Below are 23,102 nucleotides of genomic sequence, written 5' to 3' on the forward strand. Positions count from 1 at the left end.
TCATTGGAGAGGACAAAGGGAGAAAGAAAATGTATATTTGGCGATTGTACGCCACGCGTGATCCCGTGGATCGAGGACAAAGAAACGAGCGAATCGAGGTGTCAATGATACGAAGCCGTGATCGTCAATCATCAACGTTGATCGCAATTTCCGATGCTACGTTGTTCCCTCCAATTGTCAATTGAGGTCGTATGTTCCAGGACACGTGGAAATTGAACGCTTTTATACTAGTGATAAGTTTAATTGACAAACAGCCGAACTGCTTCGGATTTTGCCTCTTGCGTTTAGGACGGATCGAATTGAAAACGAACGCGTTGTTTCTACGTCGCGATAAATCGTTTCGTAAACGTTTTCGTAAACTACTTTAGACTCGTTTTTGTGTGACAAATGAATCTATAATTTCGACGTACTCGATACGTAATGATACTTTGAGCTTATTCGCGGATTAAACGCGCCGTTACGAGACAACTATTATGTTGGCCTAATACAAGAAACCCGAGTTTATTGAGCGTTACTTCGTATTTTTTCGATTGGCACGCTATGCGAAAAACGGCGCGCGATCACTCTTCAATTTGGAATCGACTCTATACTTTTCTTGCAATTAGCGCCACTGTATTTACACTAAACTTTATGTTCGCTTCGAATCGGAAACATTTTGCCGGTATAATTAGCAACGCCCGAAAGAAATTAAGCGTTTGCGTGCATCGCCGTCTATCGCGTAAGAATAAGCGGGGTGCGCAATAAAAAGTACCATTTTGATTAATCGTCGATTCGAGGAGATAAACACATGACCAATTTACCCCGTATCCGTCAACCGATTACGGCATGCATATAAATCCCACGAATTTCCAATAGCGATGCAGTCTATCGGTGTGTTCGGTCCTAACGAAACGGAAACGAAAAATCGTTAAAAGCATGAAGATCGCGATGTTTTGGCTAATTTTGTCGTGTTTGTTCACGTCGCGACTCTTTGTTCGTGCAGCTATAGAAGACCCTGAGGGTTTTCATAAGGTTACTTCTTCTGTAAGAAAGAAATGTATCGCGGAAACGGGAACAACAGTTGGTAAGCAACTAAGCCATTATCAAAACATCTCTTCGCAAATATGATGCAACAGTATTTATTATTCCAGAGGATGTTGAAAATACCGAATACGGACAGTTTCCCGATGATGACCGATTGAAATGTTATTTTAAATGTGCACTAGAAAAGTTTAAAGTGGTAATGTATGGTTGTACGGCCGCTTTTCGCGTTTGATAGAGAAATAACCGCTTAAGGTGTTCTTTTGTTTTTACTCAGATGGATAAAAAGGGCAATATGAATTTCGATATAGTGAGGAAAACAATACCAAGTGTGTATAAAGACATACTTGACGACATGATCGATACTTGTTCAGATATCGGTAAGTACTGCGACGAGTCTTTTATCTCGCTACGCGTGCACGCATGCTACTTAACTGGTTACGTTTTTACTGAAAACGTCATAAACTTTTTAGGTGGAAAGGACAAATGCGCGAAAGCTTTTAATTTCATGAAGTGTATGTTTCAAGCGAATCCTATTGTAAGTCAAATAACATTATTTTTTATATTCCATTGTACTCTTGTAAGGAAGAAAAATATTCTTGACGTTTCTTTTCTAGGCTTACCTCGCGCCATAAATGATTCTGCCCGTGACCGTGATGCGAGTGCGATGTGTGTATACGACGACGAAACAGGGTGAAATAAAAATATTACAGATTATAAAACGCATTTAACGTCGTTTCTTCGCGAGTAGATACTCTCGATAACCGCGATCCAATCCTATTTATGCGGAAATCCTACATGATACTATTGTTAGTTTGTCCGTTTATTGACAATTCACAGTGTCGACTAAATGTTCACGAATTCAATAAAGTACCGATCATGTCTTACGCGGTTTGGTCTTTCTCTTGTTAATGTTCATTATTTGTTCGACAATGATATCGTCGGTTCTCGGATCTATAGGAACCGCCTGAATCGGAGTTCTGGTATTCGGTGTCGGTTTCGACCACCTTTCGATCAAAGCGCTCAGCCATAACCACAGTTTTTCTCGATTAAAGAACGCGATTGTGACGAACACGATGAAAGGTAACGCGATTATGGACGTTTGATTCATGTCGCTTTGATCAATTTTTCGTTCCGCGTTGAACGTCAACTTCACGTATTTGAACGACGAGTTCGCCTCGAAATAAAACGGTACAGTTCTGTACTTGTGCAACGTATGGGACAACGAAGACTCCAATTGTACAAAATACTTTCTACCGTCTGCCTGTAACGGCGGTAGATGTACGAGAAAACCGGCATTGTAAGCACTACCGATTTTACTAAACTGTTGAGCCTCCAATTTTGCCGTGTGTATCGGAGAATCGGGCATATCTTCTCTGCAGAGCTTTACTTTTAACGTCCGATAGTGTTCCGGCTGTACAGACACAACGTGTACCGAAACGTCGGTGCGCGGTATCGGATGAAACGCGACCAAACGAAGCCCGCGAATGTCCGTTGCAGTTTTTATCGTTATGGACTCCGGACTAGTGCGTTGAATGTGCGCGTTAACTTCTGCGTTAGGTTTCAACCGAAACACGTAGGTACACTAAAAATTGGAAAAAAGAACGATGCACAGTTTAGTATATCCTCTCGTTGAACAATAAATAAATTATTTACCGTAGGTTGAAGTCCTCTAATTCGGAAGTTGCCATTTTCTTCGGTGGTCGCTTCTTCTTGAAGATCATCGCAATCTCCTTGGCCTTGGATTTCCACCAATAAACCAGCTTCGGGCTCACCGTTTAGAGAAGTCACAGCACCATACGCGCTAAAAGCGACTCTTTTGCCGAAAAGATTCACCCTCACGGTTGCACCTTCCGCGACTTTGATCATTTTCGACGAAGGATCGAAACGATATTCTTTCATCATCGGTCTCAAATAGTATTCACCGGGGAAAAGAGAATGGAAAATCAATTTTCCGTCTTCGCCGGTTACGCTGTTTTTTCGGTAACTTTGTCCACCGGACAAGGATAATAAAACACCCTGTATCAAAAATAAGCGTTATTTTCTTTTGTCTCTTACAATTTGTGATCGAATTTTGTTTCGAAGATATACCTGTAACGAAGCATTGTCTGCTTGATCAGAAACTTGTACGATAATTTCGGCTAACTTGTGAGCTGAAAATACTCCGTTGGAATCGGGTCCAGTTATCACGAAACCTTCCTTCTTCGCGGTAACGCTGATCGTAGAAAATTGGGCAAATCAAATTTTTATCTCGATGTATCGAAAGGTGAAAGAAGAAAAGGGAACGATTATAAATACCTATAGTCTATTTTTCCGTCTAAGGGACCAACATTGTACTTTCCATCCTTTTGCGTAACCAGCGTATGTATAGGTGAACTTTTGTCGTTTCCAAATATCTGTATCGTGACTCCTTCTAATGCTGGATCGATTCTACCAGCAATGATCTGCGCGACAGAACATACTATATACTTTAATCGACTGGTCTATCGATCGTAACGAACAAAATTTACCTTTCCCATATCCCCGATGAATGTAGCAATGTCATTTTGACAATCGTTCACGCCTAATACTTTTAACGACGGAGGAGTAAAGAGGAGAACGTCGGACAGGGGCGTTATACTGTATACGTTGTCCGTTTTTGCTTTGAACTCGAATTCGTATTTATATGAATTTTCTTGTTGCACCGATTTCAATGGTCCAAGTCTATTATAATTATGGAACAATGTATGAATATACTTTCAAAAGTTCTTAGATACGCGAACGATAATTATTTGCTTACGTCGTAACGTCACCTCCATTTTCGATCTTTACTTTTATTCCGTCTAACGAAGAGCTACTTAAAATGCTTCCCTTGTGACTATGTTCCGTCGAATGCAATAAAATGGGAGAAAGGGCGTTGGTATCCCACGTGTACGACGTTTTGTCGTAAACGTGACAGCTCCTCGGAACGAACGTGTACGTTCCAGGTTCGGATACGCAGTGCTTTGTACTTCCTTTATTCAAAGTTAAAGTTAATTTTTTTGCTTTCGGATCTTTCGGTTCCGAATACTCGACAACGGTATCGTGAGAAGATATGAAGGTAACAGAAAATCCAGTTTGTTCGAAGGCCGGTAATTCGGCTCGCTCCGAAGTTACAGAAAACCTGTAACTTGGATTTGCCCAGCAAAATATATCGTTATCGATCAAGATTTCGTAATGACCGGGCAAAACGTCCGTAAACTGATAATGGCCATCTGTGTGATAAAAAATAACTTCACGAGCGACACGATAGTACCAAATTGACTAATAGAATGGTATCACCGTGACAACAAGAACGTGTTATATAAGTTGTTGTATTCGGTAAAATGGACAAATCCGATTTCGTTTCAACCGTGTGCGAAAATTGAAATTAACGTAAAAAGATGCGTTATGTACGCTTAATTATTTTCACACGAGCTTGTTATCACGATTGTTATAGCGAAAATCAAATTAGAACATTACACAATGTAAATTTATAAAGTTACTAAAGCCTTACCCTTTGATTGAATCGTCTTTATCGTGATTCCATCGAGTACCTTTAACGTGACAGAAGCTTGACTGCAATCAGTGCCGGCTAAACATTTTACCGTGCCCGTTAACGTTGCTTTTAATTGTAAAAAGTCTACATTTCGCACTGGTCGAGATGACACATCGATGGTTTGTTGCAACGGGAAAAATCTACAAACATGTATCGATTAGAAATCATGACTGAACGTGAAAAGAAAATAGAATACTTACTGTAAGCCTTCGGCTCTTTCTTCGGCGTTTACGATAACGCTTAACTGATATCTATCAGGGGCAAGGTATAAACAAAATTCTCCTGTTTTCGGATCTGTGTCTATCTCTTTGTTAAACGTAGCTGCGGTATTCTGTATGGCAACTTTTCGATGATGTAAAGTACCTTTCGCGGATAGGGTAACTTTGCCGCACACTTTATACGCTGCTGGTATTAGAACAGGAAGTTGTGTAGAACTGGGAGAAATCTTGACTGATATCTCATTGAACAACAGGTCCTCTGTATGTTGAAAATAGTACATAACACAAGATGAACCGTTCGATCTCGGAGGAATATGATACAAGAAATTGGTAATGAACAAAATAAATTATATATACCGCTTTCAACTTTCAAAGTATATTGACCAGCTTTCATTTGACTTAATTCGTATTTTCCTTTATCGTCCGTTATAGCGACTTTCTTCTGAGAAAGCAAAACTTTTGCTCCTGCTAGAGGTTCTCCATTTACGGCGGTACTTACGACACCGTGAACGGTAAAGCCAGTCACTTTAAATTCTTGTAGCACGACACTATTGTGATGCACTTCAAAAAGCAATTTATTCGGTTCTACGTGAAATTTAGTTTGATCACCGGTATCGTATACCGCAAGCGTGTATTCGCCAGGCGATAAACTTGGAAGCACGAATTTACCACTTTTGTCTGATACAACGTAACAGAGAGGTTGTAGATTGCCTATATTTTTGTTATTGGGCAGTGTACAATTTTTAGCCACGCCATTCTGTATCGCGATAAACATTAAATCCGATTAAGTTATAATCATCTAGATCATGAAATATGTATAAGTAGGAAGAGGAGTCAAGCTCTTACGCCAAATAGAAGAAAAGATACACCGCTGACAGCTTCTTCTTCGCTAGCAACTTTGCCACTTACATCGTATCCAAAAATAACTAAACTACCATCTGGGAGTTCCATATTACCTTCTTGTACCGTTACTTTGACAGTATCTGTTTTAAACATCCAACTAAAAGATAAAATAAAATGACTACCATTCTTTAGTAACACGATTAGATCGAGTAATTTATGAAATTTACGTAGGATGCGACGCGACAAGTACATATCGTCCATGTTGTAATGGAGTAAAATAGAAGGTACCACCTTCTGTCGTAGTGGTTGTACCAACAGGTACCTGTAGGTTGCTTTCTTTATATAATGTGACAGTAACTCCTTTAGGTCCAGAATCTGACCCTAAACTGATAACCTAAAATGCAATATATTTTTAATAATATGTCAAATTTGAATACTGATTTATTTAAACCTCTTGTGCCTTAAAAATATTTAAAGGGATAATTTACCCTGCCTGTGATACCAAAACCTTTGAAAGTAAAGTTGATATCTTTGCCTTGACTGCACGCGTCAGTAGTTCCATCCACATTCAGTATTATTTCTGTAGGTTCAAAACTCCATCCTTTGGGTGGATCTACCTAATCAATTTAATTGTACGACATGTTATACAAAAGTTAATGATTTGTCAAACAGCTTTAAGACTTATTTATTTCATGTTTATTCCTCTATTAGATAGATGTATCTTAATTACCTTTAAAATATATTCTCCTTTATCGTATAAGGGAAGAAAGTAATAACCATTATTAGGGGCACATTCTGTATAATCCTTAAGGCTACCAGCCTTTGTGTATCTAAATTGAGTAAGAGTTTAAGTCATTATGTACAAATTTAATTTGCAAAATTAATTATGTACTCACAATTTTATCAGAACTTTTGCGAAATCGATATCGGTGTGACTTTTTAAAAATCCACCACACCCTAAAATATCTTCGGCATTACAATATGCTATTAACGTGTAAAAATAAAATAAATGGAGATATATTATTCGTTTCATGTTTATCCTTCTGTTCTAACATTTGTACATGCTGCTAAAAAGTAACGTGTTCACGATAATGACTCGGTGTCTTAGGTACAACGGCCGGACTACAGCGATACGTAGCAGTGACTCGAATAAATAAAAGATGATAATTTGGAGCTGCGTAGATAATGTCCTAATAAATTGTTTCCTACTTTATCAACAGTAAATAACAATGGTATGTGTATATACATATATATATATATTATCAAGTTTTATTGTAAACTATGAAAAACTTTTTTTAGAATGAATGAACGACTGATTTCTGATAGAACGATATTTTACATTTTATTCAACAATTTCATAAAGTGGACGGTCATTGAGCAAATGCATATTTGTAAATAAATACATATGATAAATGCGCACGCGCATACGTTTATAGACGATTCAAATGTTGTTCTGCGCTATTTACGTGAAATATACGTTTCAAAACCATAACGTTTGATCGTTTGATTAGAAAAAAACGACACGTTGGTGCAAAGAGTGTTCAGGTATCGTTATTCGTCATCATAAATTTGCATAGGAAACATAATTGCAAAGCTGGTAACCGACGATTAGTAACATAACCTCCAACTCTTTACGTTGTCATTGCAGTAGATGTAAAAGACCAAATATTGTAAAACGCGTATAGTTGCTGTATCAGAGGAGAAGAAAATCTTGACGAAATGGTGAAGATAGCTTTGCAGATAAAAGTTACGCTAGAGAATATACAGGAACTTAGACCATCGGGACCAGAATTTAGATGGTATTTCAAGTTTTGTTGTAGCAATTGTGGCGAAGTATCTGAAAAGTGGAATTATGTGTCTTTGAACGAGTCTATTCCAGCTCAAAGAGGAAACGCTGTGAATCATATCGTGATCAAGTGCAAACTCTGTTCTCGCGAAAACAGTTTAACCATTTTGGAAGACTCTATAAAACCGTACATCGCGGATGATCAAGATAAATTTCAGACGATCGCGACGTTCGATTGCCGAGGTCTCGAACCTACCGATTTTTCGGCAAGGGAAGGATGGATTGCCAAAGCGATCGACGATGGGAAGGAATTTACAGATGTGGATTTATCTGATGGAGAGTGGGCCGATTACTGTGATAAGATTAAAGAACCTGTTGGAATTTATCAAATCGAGCACAAATTTGCAAGGATTAAATAAAAGGTTGTTAAATCGTTAAAATCTATTGTTATACCAAGATATTTGGCAGAAAAGAGACACAACATGATAAATGTTTTTAGTATGTAAGATTCGAGGAATTTGTTCGTGTTTCTGTTCTTTGCTCTACTAGTTTTTCGTATATCAATGTATTTTACTATATAGTCTAAAGCGTGTTCATAGGTATCTGCATCTATCTAATATACATTTAAAGCTGGAATCTTTAAAAGAAATATTGTTGTATCGCTACTTCTTTTTTTTTTTGTAACAGATTGTATCGCATTAAAGCATAAAAAATATACTAGCTTTACATACATACCTCTTTATCGTTTTTAATAAAAAGTAGCAGGGTATGTAAAACACGATTAACCCTGCCTCTTTGGATATCGTTTAAAGAACAGATACATAAAATTATGGAAGCTGTCTACGTATAGCATTCTCTAGGCACTAGATACAGCTAAAACAAACAAACGCATGTTTCCAACGACGTAATATAATTTATTCATAATCATATAAAAAAACACCATTTAATCTCGTAAATGGTTTAGTACACAGAAAATTTGCAACAATAATTTCGTGTCCCGTCAAAGTCGATTCAAAACTGTCGATCATACCCTGCACAAATATAACCAGATGACTAGCATTGCTCGTTAACAGGGAAACAGTTTGAAAGTTTAATTCGCTAATCATTCGACGAGTCATCGAAGATTTCAAGCAAGACTACAAGAAAATTTACAACTCGTCTCTTTGTTTACATCTTCGGAATGTCTCGATCTACTTAATTAATTAAAATAATGAAAAAACGATAATAATAATAATAATAATAGTAATAATAATAAGAAGGAGAAGAAGAAGGAGTTAATAACGGTAGTAATAATAATATAGTAATCGTCGTGTCGTTTACTTGGATCGTTTAAGAAAAGAAAAGTAGATCTGTATTCGATTAAAAACCAAGTATATGTACACGCGCCGAGTATGGAAAAAAAAAAACAAAAAGGTTCTCAGAGGCACGTGGAAGCATGAAAATTTTCCACGAGTTACGTCGATAACTCTTAAAACTGGCTATGCGAGTCGTAATCACAGTTTTCAACGAAACGAGCGAGTAAATCACAAAGGGGGATGATAGTTTCCATGAAACGGCTGCAGATAGAAACAGTCGTTTAGTTCGGTAATCGGTTAGTTAGCTAGCGTACTAGGTATTTCGCTACCACTATTGTCCTCTAATATTTCATTTACTACGGTGTTTCTAGCACATCTAACACAAACATAAATATCATGTGCGTATTACGAATCGTCGTTCCTCGATGAACCGTTTAACATATAAATCACATGTAAATAATCGTCATTGAACGCTTACGTCTAACAATAATATCGATAACGCTATCAGTCTATTCTCGCAAAAATATCACTGTGTTTCGAAAGTATCTCGTCTACCTCGTCAGAGCGAAACATTCGCGAAACGCTGATCGAGAAATTTTCTGCGGAAAGGAAAAGAAGTCCGTCGAGTTTCTTGTCGAATTCGAGGAATCGTTTCGAGCGCGATTTATAAAGACAGACGCGAAGAAAGTAAAGAACGTTTCGCGATAATCGAATCTGACGAGTATATATGGAAGATGACGATTTTTTCACGTAACGCGGTATACGGTGTTCTTTCTCTACGAAACTGAAATAAAAACGATACTAGTAAGAGCTGTCTAATAGTAAGAACGCGTATTTAGCTGAGTTAACTAAACGGTTTTCTAATGCTACCGTGCTAAACTATTATCTTTGGTATACTAACGGGAAACGTTCGTCCCATCGACAAAAATCTACCACGTTTTTGCCGCTAATCCGTTTACCGTGGCTCTCTTGTTTCGAAAGTACGAATTATCGAGTAGAAATAGGAACATTACGAGTAATATAGATAAGTGAAACGTCGTAAAGCGCGCGACGCGATCGAAAACTATGTACGCGAATGGATGATCGTGCCATCGATCGACGATTTCCGCGATCAAACGCTTCTACCGAAAGTAATCGATTCGACGAACGAGAAGGCTCGTCTAAACGCGTTGACTTTCACCACGGGAATAACTCGTTTGCTCGACGATTCAATTTGCTATATCGAATTGCCATCGTAGAGAACATTCTTTCGTTTCCCTCATTATTTCAAGCGACTCGTCGTATGTTGTATCGGTACCGGCCGTTCATCGATGATTCTCGTGGCAGTCAACGCGTTAACTTTCTTTTAAACGCGAATCGGTCGCGAACAGAGTAAAGACGCAGGAAGAAAGAAGAAACGAAAAATGAAAAGAAGACGGTAGATCGTAACGTTGACGCGGAACAAAGAACGCGAGAGAACGATGGCTCAGAAAAGAAGTAAGAAGTTGAGAATTTTGATTCTCTTACCGTGTAGACAGGCAGAAAAATATATCGATTCCCTTTTAAACTAGGTAGAGATTCAGCTACGCCGTGTACCGTTGATTCCCGGTATCTCGAGTCTCGAGATCACGTTATAATTCGGTACAACGTTATGCGAGGAGAGACGGAGAAGGAGAGCCGAAAGAGGATCGTCAGCTTCTTCTTGTCATCGCATCGTCTCGTTTTCGTCGCGCGACGAAGCACCGTGCGTTCCTCGATCGCCAACAAATCCAACGAGGAAGTTCAGGGTAATCGATTGGCCATCACCGGTTCCAAGCACGTTTGTTTCAGAGTCGCCGACTGATCTTCGAGACTTCGCTTAAGACCCTCGATAGTTTGCATCAACATTTGCCTTCGTAGTTGCGAAAGCTGGTGTTGAAAGATTTGCGAATCTTGAACGTTGGCGTTCGCGGCTAATCGTTCTTGTCGCAATCGAGCCACCTTCTCCCTCAAAGATCTCCTCGAGTCGTCTGCGTCGGTGAAACGGCAAAGAGTTTAGCGATTGACGCGAAAACCCACCTGCTTAAATAATTGGAAGAGATCGCTTACCGGTGTCGTCGGTAGCGGTGTCACCGTCCGAATTTCTTAACGCCACTTGTTCTCCCAACGTCTTTTGGATTCTATCGTAAGTAGCGCTACCCGCGTACACTTTCCTTTTGACCGGTTCGCTTTGCGGACAATAGGAAAAAGCTTCCTTGATCGGGCCCATGTCGACCGATCTGTGGAGAAAGAGCACGAAACGTTTGTTCGTTCGAATATCGATAAAAAGAAACGTAATCGTCGGTTTAGACGGTAGCTAACCTGAAAGTCATCAGTGGCGCTCTTCTCCTAACGTCGCATTTCTCTTCCGAATCCGAGGAGCTCGAGGTGATTCCTTCTTCCTTGCCGGACGATCTCGGGACGCGACAGTCTCGATTCGAATCGGAAGGATCTCGGTGAGCGAAGATGGCGCGAGCCCTGTTCTGGAAGCACGGCTGAGAGCGCGCGAAAGGAGCGTCGAGGTCCGATCGAAAAGCGTCGTTGCTATTGAAAGGCGTCGTTCGTCGTGCTACGTCGGTATCCTGATGCTCGTAGACGCTCGGCCTGGGATAACGAAGCAAACTGTTGGTAGGCGAGAGGCCGGGCGATGTTCTTCTCGAGGGAAGCGGAGAGTCTGACAGGCCCTTGATCGGCAACGGCGTCTCTTGCCTGTTATACGGGTTATCGTTCAAATGATAGCCGGTAATCGGCGACGCGTTCCGTTCTACGAGTCGGCGCATCGGAGACGGAAGAAATTGTCTCTTGGGACTGGTGTGCTCGATGTCCTTGATGTTACCGCTCTGCAATTCCGGTTGGGAGTTTCTGCTTTTCGATAGAGCGAGTTCGATGTTTAACTCCGTGTTCTTGATCAGTTCGACTCGTTTGTTCGCGAGACCGTTGTGAAATTTACGGGAAGGCGATGGCACTATAGGCGCGCTGCGTTGATTCTTTTGCATGTTCACCAAAATATTCTCCGCCTCGAGGATCAATTCTCGATACTTTTTGTCCGCTTCCTTGTCCGCCTCCATCAAAGCGATCTCCGAGGCGAACGCGGTCACGTAGGCGTTGCCGTTGATTCGTCGCCTGACGAGATTACCGTTCACGTAACTCACCTTCGAACAGGGAAAAGAAGGAAACGCGATCGATTACGATTACACCGAGCGGGTCGACGGAAACGAAGGAACAGAAGAGAACGATTTTTCGCGCGCTTACCGAATTGGAACGTCTCTTGAGGATCTCCTCCGTGTCGAGGCCGGCGACTCGAGTCGTCGATCGTTCGTCGTTCGACCTTATAGGCGACGGATTCTCGTTAACGTCGTGTTTCCGACGACGCAGACAGATCGGTGTTCCGCCTACGCTTCTGCTACCTTGATTAAAGCCCGAGTTCTTCAGTAGCATTCTCTCGACCAATACTCGGTTCATATTCGCCGTTTCCTCCTCGTCGTCCTCTTCTTCCTCCTCCTCCTCCTCGTCGTCGTCCTCGTCGTCGTCGTCGCCTATTTCGTCGTCGCAGCCACGGCCACCGTCGCGTTTCTCCAGGTTCGACTTGCGCCGCTGACCGATTCTCTTCTTGCGCTTGTCGCTCTGCTGTTTCTCTTCCGATTTCTTGCGTCGCGCGCTCTGTCTCTTACCATTATTTTTCACGCTGATCGACCTGAAAACGATAACGACGCGCTGTACGTGTTTCCTTCTCGAAAAAGACCGATCGATCCGCCTTACCTTTGAAGTATTGTAGCGTCGTCCCTGTTTCTGCGCCTCGTCAACGATTCCCGCAATTTGCCGCTTCGTCGAGCGGGTTCACCGGTGAACGCGAAGTAGGTACAGTGACCGGTATTGGGGAAATGCGCGGAACAGTCGAGACCGTCGAGATCGAGGAACGAGGAGCCGTTATCGATGTAATCGAAATCGTCGTTCTCCACCGGATCGTTCTCGTCGCCGGCGTCTTGGACCGCGTCCGGATCCGACAACGATTCGACGTAGTCCTCGCAATCTGTCGGGTCGCTGTCGGACAAGATGTCCGTTTCTTTCTCGTACACGTAACTCTCGTCGAATTTGCCCATCATTTCGTTCAAGGTAACGTCGTCCTCGGACGACCTGACGCTTCGCGTGATCGACGAACCGGACGAACCGTTGCCGTTGCCGTCGCTGCTACGATCCTGGTTGCTGCCGCTACTTCCGTTGCTGGCACTGCCGCTACCGCTACTGCTGCTGCTGCGGCTGCTGCTGCTGCTTCGTCGTTGCACCGGTAAAGCTATCTTCGGCCGAATCTCCAGACCGGACGCTATTCTCCAATTATGATGTATCCTGTTACGAGAAACGAGAACGTTAGAGAGAGAAGAAGATCGCGAACGTAGAAGCGATCGAAGCGATACTAACGGACTTCGTCCAGCGCTGAGGCTCTCGTGTTTCGAATCCCTCCTGGCGAACGCTTCTCGCGTACCGTTCGCGTTCACGTCGCTGGCGCTTCCGGAGGATTCGGTGAGCTTCAAGCCGGAGCCGCTGCTGGTGTCGTCCAGGTTCGATCTGGACTTGAAGCCGGTACTGCTCGAACCGGACGAATTGGCCGAAAGCCACGGATTGGTTCGGATGCGAGAGCGTTCACGGGGCGACTGTATCGTGGGCGATAGGAGCGGCGGCGGTATAGACGATGGCACGGTTTGGTTATTTCTCGACGTGTTCGCGGAAAACGATTCGGTGCGCCGATGATACCTCTCCTGTTGCGCCTGCGATTGCGTCTGCGATTGCGTCAGCTGTTGCCGCTGTTGTTTAGTATCGTGGTTCACCAGACGTTCACCGCCGACCTGTCGGCAATAGAATTAACGATGAATCGATGATCGGTTGCTCTCGCAAGCGCGCGTCCTTCTTTTCGGTTTGTTTTTACGAACAGAAAGCGACGCTTTCGGAAAAGCACGGTATCGCTTGCCACGTGGTCGGAAGTCGTACGCGCAGGAAGAGCAGGTGGCCGCGTTAAAAATGTCGCGAGACGCAAAGATACGCGAAGAAACTTTGAACGGAGAAAAAGAAAGTGATAAGAGCGATGGCGATAAATCGATGTCACGTGCCTCGTTAGGGGTGCTGGTTCGGTGGTCTCTCGACGGATGATCGGTGTCTCTGGTGGTCATACTCGCGGAGGAGGACGGTTCGACGTTGCGATCGAACTTTCCATGTCTCGGGAGGAGAGTAGCGGATGGTAGATCCGCGGCCTCGACCGGCCTTTTCGGTCTGCCGTTGGCGGTCGCGGCACTGCCGACGCCGTTGCTTTGAAAATAATGAGTGCCGGTTCTGATGTTGATGTAATATTCCGGGGGATAACTGGTTCCCGGCGAAGTACCGTCCGTCGAGTAGCCGGTGCTGTACGCGCTTTCCGGAGAGGAGAGATTGACACTAGCCGTACCGGCGGACGTGGCCGAGGAGGTTGTCACGGTGCCGTTGCGGCTGCTTCCTTCGTGCAACCGAATTCCGTCCACGTTCTTCGTCGGCGAGTCCACCGGATGAACCTGCGAATCGAATTCGGATCGGTTCGAGCGAGAGAACGAGGATATCGACAGGCGAGGCGAGGCTCGTCTCCACGGACGAATAAGTGGCGGCAAGAGCCGGTAAAAGATAAAGGGTGGAAGAGGGCAGTCGGTATCGCCTAATTGGATAGCCAAGGCCCGCTAGAGGAAAACGAGCCAGTCGGAGCTCGGCGGGAAGAAAAAGAAGAGGAAAAGCGGCTCTTTCAGCGGTCACGAAACAACGAAGCCAATTCTCCGCAGTCGCTGTCCTCCTCTTTCTTTTCCTCCCTTTCGCGCTTACTCTTCCTCTCTCCCTCTCTCTCGTTACCCGTTGGTTCTTCAAATAGCAAAAAAAAATCTGCGCGAAGGAAAGGTCGACGCGACGCGCTTCGGCGTCGTCTCGAAATTTTTCACGACCGCGGTCTCCGAGGCCTAATTTACGTCGGCGAAATAAGCGAGCGGCACGATCGTCTCGCCTCGTCGTTTACGCGAGGATAGCGAGCGGAATTTTCCTAATGGCGCGACGATCGCTCTGCCGCTTACTCGACGAACGTAAACTAGCAGCGAGGATTAACCAAGAAGGTTGACGCTCACTTGATGCAACCCGGGAGATCTGTTGGCGGCGTAGTTTCTGGGAGAGTTGCAGTTCGAGTCGAACCCTTTGTCCCCTTTCTTCCTGTCTTTCTTCTTTTTCGATCGCACGATGTGTGCTTCCATCCACGTGCGCAATTTCGTGCCGAACATGATGAGCGATGTTCGCCGGACGAATCGGCGAAACTGCCTTCTCGAAAATAGCCGATCGGGCCGAACAACTTTCTTCTCGTTCGTCCACGAGAGCCGTCGTCGAATCTCGTTCAAGCTCCGCGATCGATGGGCGACCACGCGCCCATCTCGGGACCGATCGAATCGGTTCGCGCGCGGGCCAAACGGATCAGAGTCTCTCGCGTGTTTTCTCTTCTCGCGGCGTCTTTCGGTCCGCGAGCAACGCGCTAGCGCGTCAGCGCGTTAGCCGGCGCACGTTCAACGCGCAATTTCGACTCGTCGCTCCTCTTCGCGCCATTCCTCGACGATGCGAGCCAGCGGATCTGAAACAGAATAATAATCGTAGAGTCGGTCGAAGAACGCGAAAGGAAGATCGTCCTGCCGCGAACTCGCGACGCGCCGCGCCGCGCCGTTCCGACTGACTCATGCTCGCCTATCTTTGGAGGCGATTTTTCGCTCGTTCGTTCGCGACGCGTCACCCGGTTGTTCGTTCGCGAAACTCTAACGATTCCCTCCTCCGTGGAAGGAGCTCGAAAATAGCCTACCCCGCCCTACGATTTCGCGTTTCATCTCCGGTAACGATCGTTCCGTACGAACGATTACGAGGCTGCAAAAATAATTAACGGAAGAAGAGCGCGTTCGAACGAACGAAAAGAATCGCGAGTCGACCTCGATCGACGTTGCAGCGAGTCGTTCGCCGAGCCGACGAGTACACGCAAAACGAATAAATATGTATAAGGAAAATCGAATCGAAAGGAGATGGGCAGTTGATAAGGAGAAAACCGAATATCTAAGATAACCGAACGAGGTAGCCGCGCGGACAAAAATTACCTGGCTACTCGGGACAACCTTTCGATAAGATAGTCGGGAGTCTATCGTTTTTCGTTGATTTTTGGTCAGTTGCCGTTTTGGTTATCGCTCGAGGGTGCTCTTTCATCGATAGTTTCCTTTGTTCGTACACTCGAAACTCGCGTATTTACTTTTCTTTTCGCACGTCGGTCTAAGCGTTCGCGCGCTTTCGAGTCTGTAAGGCGTTAAAAATCTGCTGAAAGGAAAGAAACGCGTTAACCGCGAATTCCCGTTTGCGCTAGACTCTCGGTTATCGATCATCGAACCGGCGTATTTACGACTCCTTCTTTCGGTTTCCTTCGTTCTCCCCATCAGAACGAAACGGTAATTCGATCAAGCAGTCGACGAAAATTTTGCCGCAGAACGTAGGTCCAGGTCCTCTCGAAGCGAAAACGCCTCGACGGAACGAGGTCGCGGTGCTCGACCTCGAGAACGAGAACGAGGCGGGTAAGCAGCGAGATAAGCAACGGGACGAGTCGCGGAGACGGACGATGGGTGAAGCGGAAACGAAAGCGCACAGGGAGGGAAAGGGTTGAAAAGATAGGCGCGAGCGAGTGGCTAGTTGTTGGTAGAAGATAAAAGGGTTCGATTGAGCACCGCTGGCTCATGGCAGGGTAACGTTGGTCGTCATGGCAACCCTTCGAGCTCTCGCCCTAGGCAACCCCTGGGATCTACGAGCCGTTCGGATCGATAGCTTTTTACGCGACCGCGATCCTCGCAACCCTCGATCGATGAATCCGTTTCGCCATACGGGCCGCACGAATCCCGGATCGTGCCTCCGTCTCGAGTGGGCCATCCTTTCGTCGAAACGGACACCGATCGAGTCCTCGCGGGACAAATTAACTCGTTCTAATAATAACGTACACTCGCGCGCATTATTTTCTTACGATCCGCGTCGTCGAACGAGCAAGTCCCTTTAGAAAATTAGTCGATTCTTTTCGATAATGTCGCGAAAAAATGCGGGAACAGCTACGAACTCGCGCCGGATATCGGGAGGGTCGTGCTATACACCGGTGTACTGACAAATTTCGAGAACTCCCATTACGACAATTGTTCGCTCCAGATTTTCTACTTACGATAGAGGCGTTTTCGCGAGTAACATTTTTTCACCGACGAGGGCGGAAAACGTTCGGACTTTGGTTGGATTTACATTTTCGTTAACTCCGTTGCCCCGTACGGTCGAACGCTGACGATTTCATCGTCGACTCGAGCGGACGTTAATTGCACGCGACGCGACGAGACGAGAGGAGGGGAGAGGATAGGAGACGAAACGAGACGAAACGAGACGAGAGTAACGCGAATATCGGAATCTCGCGACAGAAATACGTACTATTTGCTCTCGCGCGATCGAGCCGAGTAATTAAAAGTTGCCGATCCCACGACCCTTTCATGCTCTTTCGAATTCGCTATCGGCCGTTTTTTCGTCGCGCACCATTTGCGAAGCTCGAACAGTTGAAAAGGTCTATTTGGGAAAACGTTAGCAGCGTACTTCGCGTTGAAACGCGCGCTCGACAGAAAGAGGAAACGATCGTCGGTCGTCGCGTCGCGACTCAAACGGTCACGGTCCTCTCGAGTACTCGGTTGCTTCGTTTTGGACGATGGCCAAAATTATGTAATTCCAGGGTTATGCGGTCACCGGTGCGTGGACCTTAATTAATCGAGCCGGAGTTTGCTTAGTTTCGAAAGCCGCTTGATTTCGATATTGAAAAAAATTCTCGAGTACACTGCGATAATCGAATGCGCCGCGTATCCGGCAGGAAAGGTTCGTTTAAATTTATAGCGTAACGAATTTATATTACAACATCCGTAAATAAGCTCGATTCGAAGCTGCACGTTCGATGAACACGATTACGTAAACGTTTGGTCGATGCTCTTCGGAATGGTTCGTCGAGACGAATTAACCGATTTCCGGTAGTAACAAATCCGTTAACAAATTTCCACTCGGTCGTATCTGAAAACGACGAAGGAACTTTCGATTTGTTACGCAGCGGTAAATCCGTTTTTTGGATCGCGTTCGAAAGGTTGCAAGCTCGAAACGATACGGTTACCGTTTTAGGTGAAGTTTGCGGGATTTTTGATTGGAGGCACGCGCGTCGGAAACGGTACGCGGTATACCGTTCGACGAACGCGTAAGCGAGAATTAGCGAGGAGACCGGGGCGTATCCGTTAACGAGGAAAGTGCCGTTCGACTAGAACGGAATATTCTGAGCTTATCGTAACGAGCAAGGAATACGCAGCTCGTCGATTTCGCCTTCTTCGAACGAAGCTTTTGTTCGCGTTCGTCGAAGCAACGAGCGCGAGGATACTCGCGAGCGCAGATAAGAGCGCGACTGCTTCGATTTAATCCTATTAGCACGCTTCTCTAAACAAAGCGGAATTGGTTCGAGTCGAACGGCGGCGTACGCGAGAGCGACGTAAACCGACCGAAAGAAAATATGTACGAGGTTTCCCTTCGTTCGTGACCGATTACTCGGCAACGGGGAGCACCGGAAGAAAATCGGTGGGCGAGAACTGCCTAGAGAATGGTGCGCTTTCTTTACGCGGTAACTCTCCGAGTAAACGAAAGAAGCAAACGGGGCTCGCGTCCTCGACACAGTTTCGTTTTGGAATCGATGCTCTCCTCCGCGTGGTCGGACGAACGTTTTTCGACGGCTCATCCACGCGCGGTACGCGAAACAGGGGAGAACCGGGACAGTTTTATTCGGGGCAAGATTCCAGCGAAGGATGGCAGAAATTTCGTTTCTGCCACATTTATGGTTATCGAATCGAACGATCGCGATTTTACGCTTTCGTTTCATCTTTTCTCTGTTCGTAACGCTCGAACACGGCCGCTTGTCGCGTATTCGAAGCACGCGAAGACGTCGGAGTAGCTAGTTTGGCCGTTGGCCAACGCACGAATTCACCGCGGAATCGACTAGTCGTCGTTGTTCGAATCCCAGCGTGTTCGTTGTCGGACTGTCGCGGAAGGAGAATAACTCGATTTCGATAACGCGGCCGGTCGAAAGGCGTTCGTGAGCGCGAACGAAACGCTAATCGAGATACGTCCAAGGGAAATGGCGTCCCCTTTGCTCCAGTCGTCGACGCACCCTACCTCGAAACGACTAATTCGAACGAGCTACCCCTCGCGCGGATCCTCGCGACCAAAATAATCCCTACCGTTTCTCGCAGCTGCCCCGAACGGACGCTAAAACGCGTTCCAAGGATATGCCCTTCCATAAAATCGTTGTACGCGAAACACGCTCGAGGCGTTCGACGACGACCGCGAAGAAACGTCGTCGATTGTCGCGTCGCGTACAAAGAGATCGCGTAAAAGGTAAGAAAGTATCGAAAAACTCGACGAACCGTGAGAATTGACGGCTGCGAGGCAGAGGCGTTCGTTCGGATGGAAATTTGCCAGAGACCGGGGAAGAGCGACTTTTTCGAGCGAGCAGATCGGTCGTCTAACGCGAAAGCTGACTGTCCAGAGTCGTGCAGGAATTTGCGCGAAAACGAACGTTTCCTTTCGTCGACTAGGCGGCGAAAGCGGAAACTGGTCGACCGACGAACAACCGAGTTTTTCTCGCGCGATCAAAGTTTCCCAACCTTCTCGGACCGCGGTTTCCTTTTATAATTGGCTCGACCATGTTTTCGAGCGCGTTATCACCGATCGAGACGAACCAGCGAGAAAATTATCCGCGATAACGATCGGAACTAAAAATAGGCTCGTCGATCCCCGAAGAAACGCTTTGCGACCCTTCGGGGATCCTACCCTACGGCTTGGGAATCCGAGCATCGTACGGTCTGTTCTATTTCGCTAGTTTTACGCGCGAGACCCGTTCGGTTTTTAAAAGCGTCGAGACAAAACTCGGGGCTCGTTGCTCGATCAAGGCTTTCTCCCGCTCGTAGAAGAGGAAGCATAGGTCGCGGGGAGAACGAAACGGAAAGAAACTCGCAACGTCGTTGCGGAACGACGAGAGCAACAACGAACGGAACGTCGAAGAGTACGAGGTTTTTGTCGGGTCCTCGTCGCGAGTGCGGCTCCCGCTTCCATTTTCCTCCCTTCGCGCGTCTTTCGCAGTCTGGACGAGAGCACGGGTAAAAGTAGAAAGTAGAAACGCGAGTCCTCTGAACAAAGCGCACCGCGAGAACTAGCCGTCGCGAACGAGTCGACCCGGCTCGGCTCTTCCTACAGTTCGCGTATCCCGCACCGTTTCTACCTTCTTTCCGGAACGGACGAATTTATGTAACTCGTTCTGTCCGCGACAGTACCGTCCGAGAATCGTCGTCTTTTCGCGAATCCTTTAGATACTTCTTCCGAATCTCTCGAACCCAAAATATACGGAAATTGCGCGGTATCGACGCGAAAGAAACGTTCAGCATCTGGACCGAACGTTTCACGACTCCACGGTCCCGAATCAAGATCGACCGTTTCGCTTCAGCTTTCAACGTTTCCTCCTACCTTTCATCGAGACTCTACACTCGATTACGCTTTTCGAGCGTGCTCTTTCGAACACGATACCGATTCGTTAGCGAGGCCGGAAGAGCCGCAATGCAGGGATTAGGGCGGACCAGTGCGGGAATCTGCTCGATTTCCGCGCTATTACGAACCTATTTTCCTCGCTTCCTTGTTTTTTCCGATAAACGCCACACCATCCCGCCAACTTTTGTCGAGCGTGAACGATACCGCGTGCCATTGCCCGTATCGAACGTATCGGAGAACCGTGTTTTATCGCGTCGATCGCTCGTCTCGGATAAAGCCGCGTTTCGTCGTTCGCTCGGCTTCCAAACGAGACGGTTTCGCGGCAAATATCGCTCGGAGCATGCCGAGAATACCTTTAAGGACCGACCAACGGAGTGTGTACATCGAGTAACCGGAGACGGAAGTGGCTGGATGCGGGAAGCGGAAGCGTAATCGTCGAGCCGAAAACGATTTTACCTGTCGAGGTGAACCCGCTTCCATGATTTTCTCGTCGACCTTCGACGTTCGAAAAAGAGTTCGAGAAAGCTGAAAGATCTATTCTCGTATCGCTGTACGAAACGTTCGGATCGCGTCCACGTTGTATTCGGTCGCGACTCGAACACCTCGAAAGTTGTATAGCCGAAAGAAACGCGGCGGAAGGTCAAGCCGGTTTTTCGTTCCGCGAGAATATAGCGATGTTCTCGGTCAGAGTTATAGGTTATGTAACGATAACGGCGACGGTCCGGAACAAGAGAGAGATTCTCGAAACACCGCGAGTGTTCGGAAGAGAAGATTTGTCGCGAAAACGATGAAGAAGACAGCTTCGTTCGCGCGTAAGGCGACGCGACGGTGACGAGTAGCGTTACGGTTACGAAGCGATACGCGTTTTCCAGCACGCTATCTGCCTTGTCCGACAACGATATCGGTTTCGCGGTAAGATTACTCTATCGCGAATCGGTCTGCGTCGACGAGGGCGATCTTCGCCGGAACGTAAGAAACGCTAGGCGCGGACACCGCGAGACGATAGCGCACGCGGAACGAATCTTACCTCGTTTTCCATCGAACGTCATCCCCCATCGGTTACTATCCGGCGACGTTCTCGCGCGATCACACGCTACTCGACGACGGTCACACGAGCGCTTTCTTCCTGAATCGTGTTCGATTCGAGAATAAAAATCGAAAGCGCGAGAACACGATGCCGCGGCCGGCACGCGGCTACGCGACGTTCAAACGAACCGCGAGCGAAAGCTCTCACCCCGACGAAGTTCCGACCGAGACTGAGCGGCGACGAACCGACGACTACGCACCCTCGTTGCCCGTTGGGCGGGCACGTTGCAGGGCCGTACTCGAAACGGGTGTTTCCCCCGCTCGCGACTCGTCCGGTCCCTCTTCCGTCTCTCTTCCGTCTCTCTTCCGTCGATACGACGCATCCCGAGAGAATATCGACACGAACGGCCATACCCATCGCCGAGGGACTGCTAGGTTGCGTCGAATTACCGGATTTTTGCTTTTCCCGCAGAACGATACGGAACGAGATTCCGCCGGCCGGCCAACCATTTTTCCATTGTTCTTCGACACCGATCAACCGCACGAACGATTTCAACGTTTTTCGACCGGTCTAACCAACGATCCTCGTTAATTGTTCTTGGCTTCGAACGAATCGAGTTCGACGTCCGATACGCTTATCGTTTATGTAGCTCGCGACCGCTCTCCCGCAGGAAACGAGCCGATTACAAAAATTTACGTAATTCCAGTCGCCGCGCCGCGCCGGCGGAAAACACCGATCCGCTGTACCGATACCGATCGACCGGACGATGTATACGGCCCTGCGAGACTAGCCAAACGGGACACCCTTCGACGACGCGATCAAAGGGACTTTAGAAAATTCCCTTCCTCTTTGTGCTCGCGTTATCGCGGAAAAGACGAGTTCCTTCGATCTCGTGGCATATGCGTGCGTCGCGAGGTCGTGACGGAAGTACATTCGAAAGATTCTCGACGTCGAAGCGACGGTGTTTCGAGCGCATCGAGATCTTCGGTTCCGAAGAATCGCGCTTCCGAACGAATACATTTTGGGGTTAGCAGCGCGAACAAAGAGAAAAAGTTATCGATCGGCCGAATGCCTTCCGGGTTCGTCGCGTTTGCATGCTCGACTTTGTCGTTCATCGGCCGGTTCGTACGCGCGACGTCGAGTCGATCTCTTTCGACCTCGGCTCGCGAACTTCCTTTAATCTTTCGACTAGCGCGACAACGAAAAATGAGGGAAAACTGTTGGCTCGGGAAGAAGGGAACAGGGAGACGGCGAACGGAAGGCGAGAGGCGGAAGGGCAAACGCGAGAGCGCGGAGACGATAATTACGTAGGTATCTCGGTGAGATATTATCCGTATCCGAGTTGGCACCGTTTCGACTCTGGATTCCTGCCAGGATAAATATCGATTTTACTCCCGCGAGTCCTTTCCTCCGCTTCGCTCCGAGTTCGCGAGCCTCGATCGAGAGGTCTTCGTTCGACGCCAGCTTTTCGATTAACCTCTTCTCTCGTCGATAGAGATTCCCGACAAATCTGTCCTTCGCCGTCAACCTTTCGAGCAGGGTTCGCGCCGTTTACCGCCACCGGTTAACCTACTTCTCGACGTTCGAAACTCGAACCGCGAACCGTCAACCGTACAACCTCGAAACCGATAGATTCGGTATCGTAACGCTCTCGTCCGATCGAGCAGTCGTTCACGCGTAATATTTGCCGACTTTTCGGAACGGTCGATCGAACGCGTTAACCGAGCGATCGAGGAGGCACGTTTTTCCAAAGCGA

General features: G+C 46.6%; 3 protein-coding genes across 6 annotated transcripts; 2 read left to right on the forward strand and 1 right to left on the reverse strand.

Moving 5' to 3' along the window:
* Window positions 1–63: 63 nt before the first annotated feature.
* Window positions 64–1,907, forward strand: Obp11 (odorant binding protein 11). 4 transcript variants are annotated; one of them, XM_076542364.1, is made up of 5 exons: window positions 64–1,063; window positions 1,131–1,219; window positions 1,298–1,400; window positions 1,494–1,558; window positions 1,638–1,907. In XM_076542364.1, exons 1-5 carry the CDS (start codon window positions 916–918, stop codon window positions 1,653–1,655), a joined length of 423 nt encoding a protein of 140 aa, XP_076398479.1. In that variant the 5' UTR covers window positions 64–915; the 3' UTR covers window positions 1,656–1,907. The 4 variants fall into 4 exon arrangements, with proteins under 4 accessions (XP_076398479.1, XP_076398478.1, XP_076398477.1 ...); XM_076542363.1 differs by having other exon boundaries at window positions 1,298–1,558; XM_076542362.1 differs by having other exon boundaries at window positions 1,494–1,907.
* Window positions 1,103–21,592, reverse strand: LOC100876331 (uncharacterized). The gene is made up of 23 exons (XM_012293915.2): window positions 21,347–21,592; window positions 14,844–15,334; window positions 13,818–14,252; window positions 13,132–13,556; window positions 12,475–13,059; window positions 11,968–12,409; window positions 11,038–11,867; window positions 10,786–10,955; window positions 10,483–10,706; window positions 6,534–6,685; window positions 6,368–6,467; window positions 6,126–6,254; window positions 5,865–6,031; window positions 5,641–5,794; window positions 5,152–5,551; window positions 4,777–5,053; window positions 4,535–4,716; window positions 3,800–4,271; window positions 3,531–3,723; window positions 3,319–3,464; window positions 3,112–3,235; window positions 2,677–3,039; window positions 1,103–2,605 (listed from the first exon to the last, which is right to left on the reverse strand). Exons 2-23 carry the CDS (start codon window positions 14,991–14,993, stop codon window positions 1,898–1,900), a joined length of 6,828 nt encoding a protein of 2,275 aa, XP_012149305.2. The 5' UTR covers window positions 14,994–15,334; window positions 21,347–21,592; the 3' UTR covers window positions 1,103–1,897.
* Window positions 6,972–8,835, forward strand: LOC100876520 (CXXC motif containing zinc binding protein). The gene is made up of 2 exons (XM_012293938.2): window positions 6,972–7,182; window positions 7,286–8,835. The coding sequence occupies exon 2, from the start codon at window positions 7,357–7,359 to the stop codon at window positions 7,840–7,842; it is 486 nt and encodes a 161-aa protein (XP_012149328.1). The 5' UTR covers window positions 6,972–7,182; window positions 7,286–7,356; the 3' UTR covers window positions 7,843–8,835.
* Window positions 21,593–23,102: the final 1,510 nt, after the last annotated feature.

The sequence above is a fragment of the Megachile rotundata genome, chromosome 2 (genome assembly GCF_050947335.1).
Source record: "Megachile rotundata isolate GNS110a chromosome 2, iyMegRotu1, whole genome shotgun sequence".
NCBI classification, from domain to species: domain Eukaryota; kingdom Metazoa; phylum Arthropoda; class Insecta; order Hymenoptera; family Megachilidae; genus Megachile; species Megachile rotundata.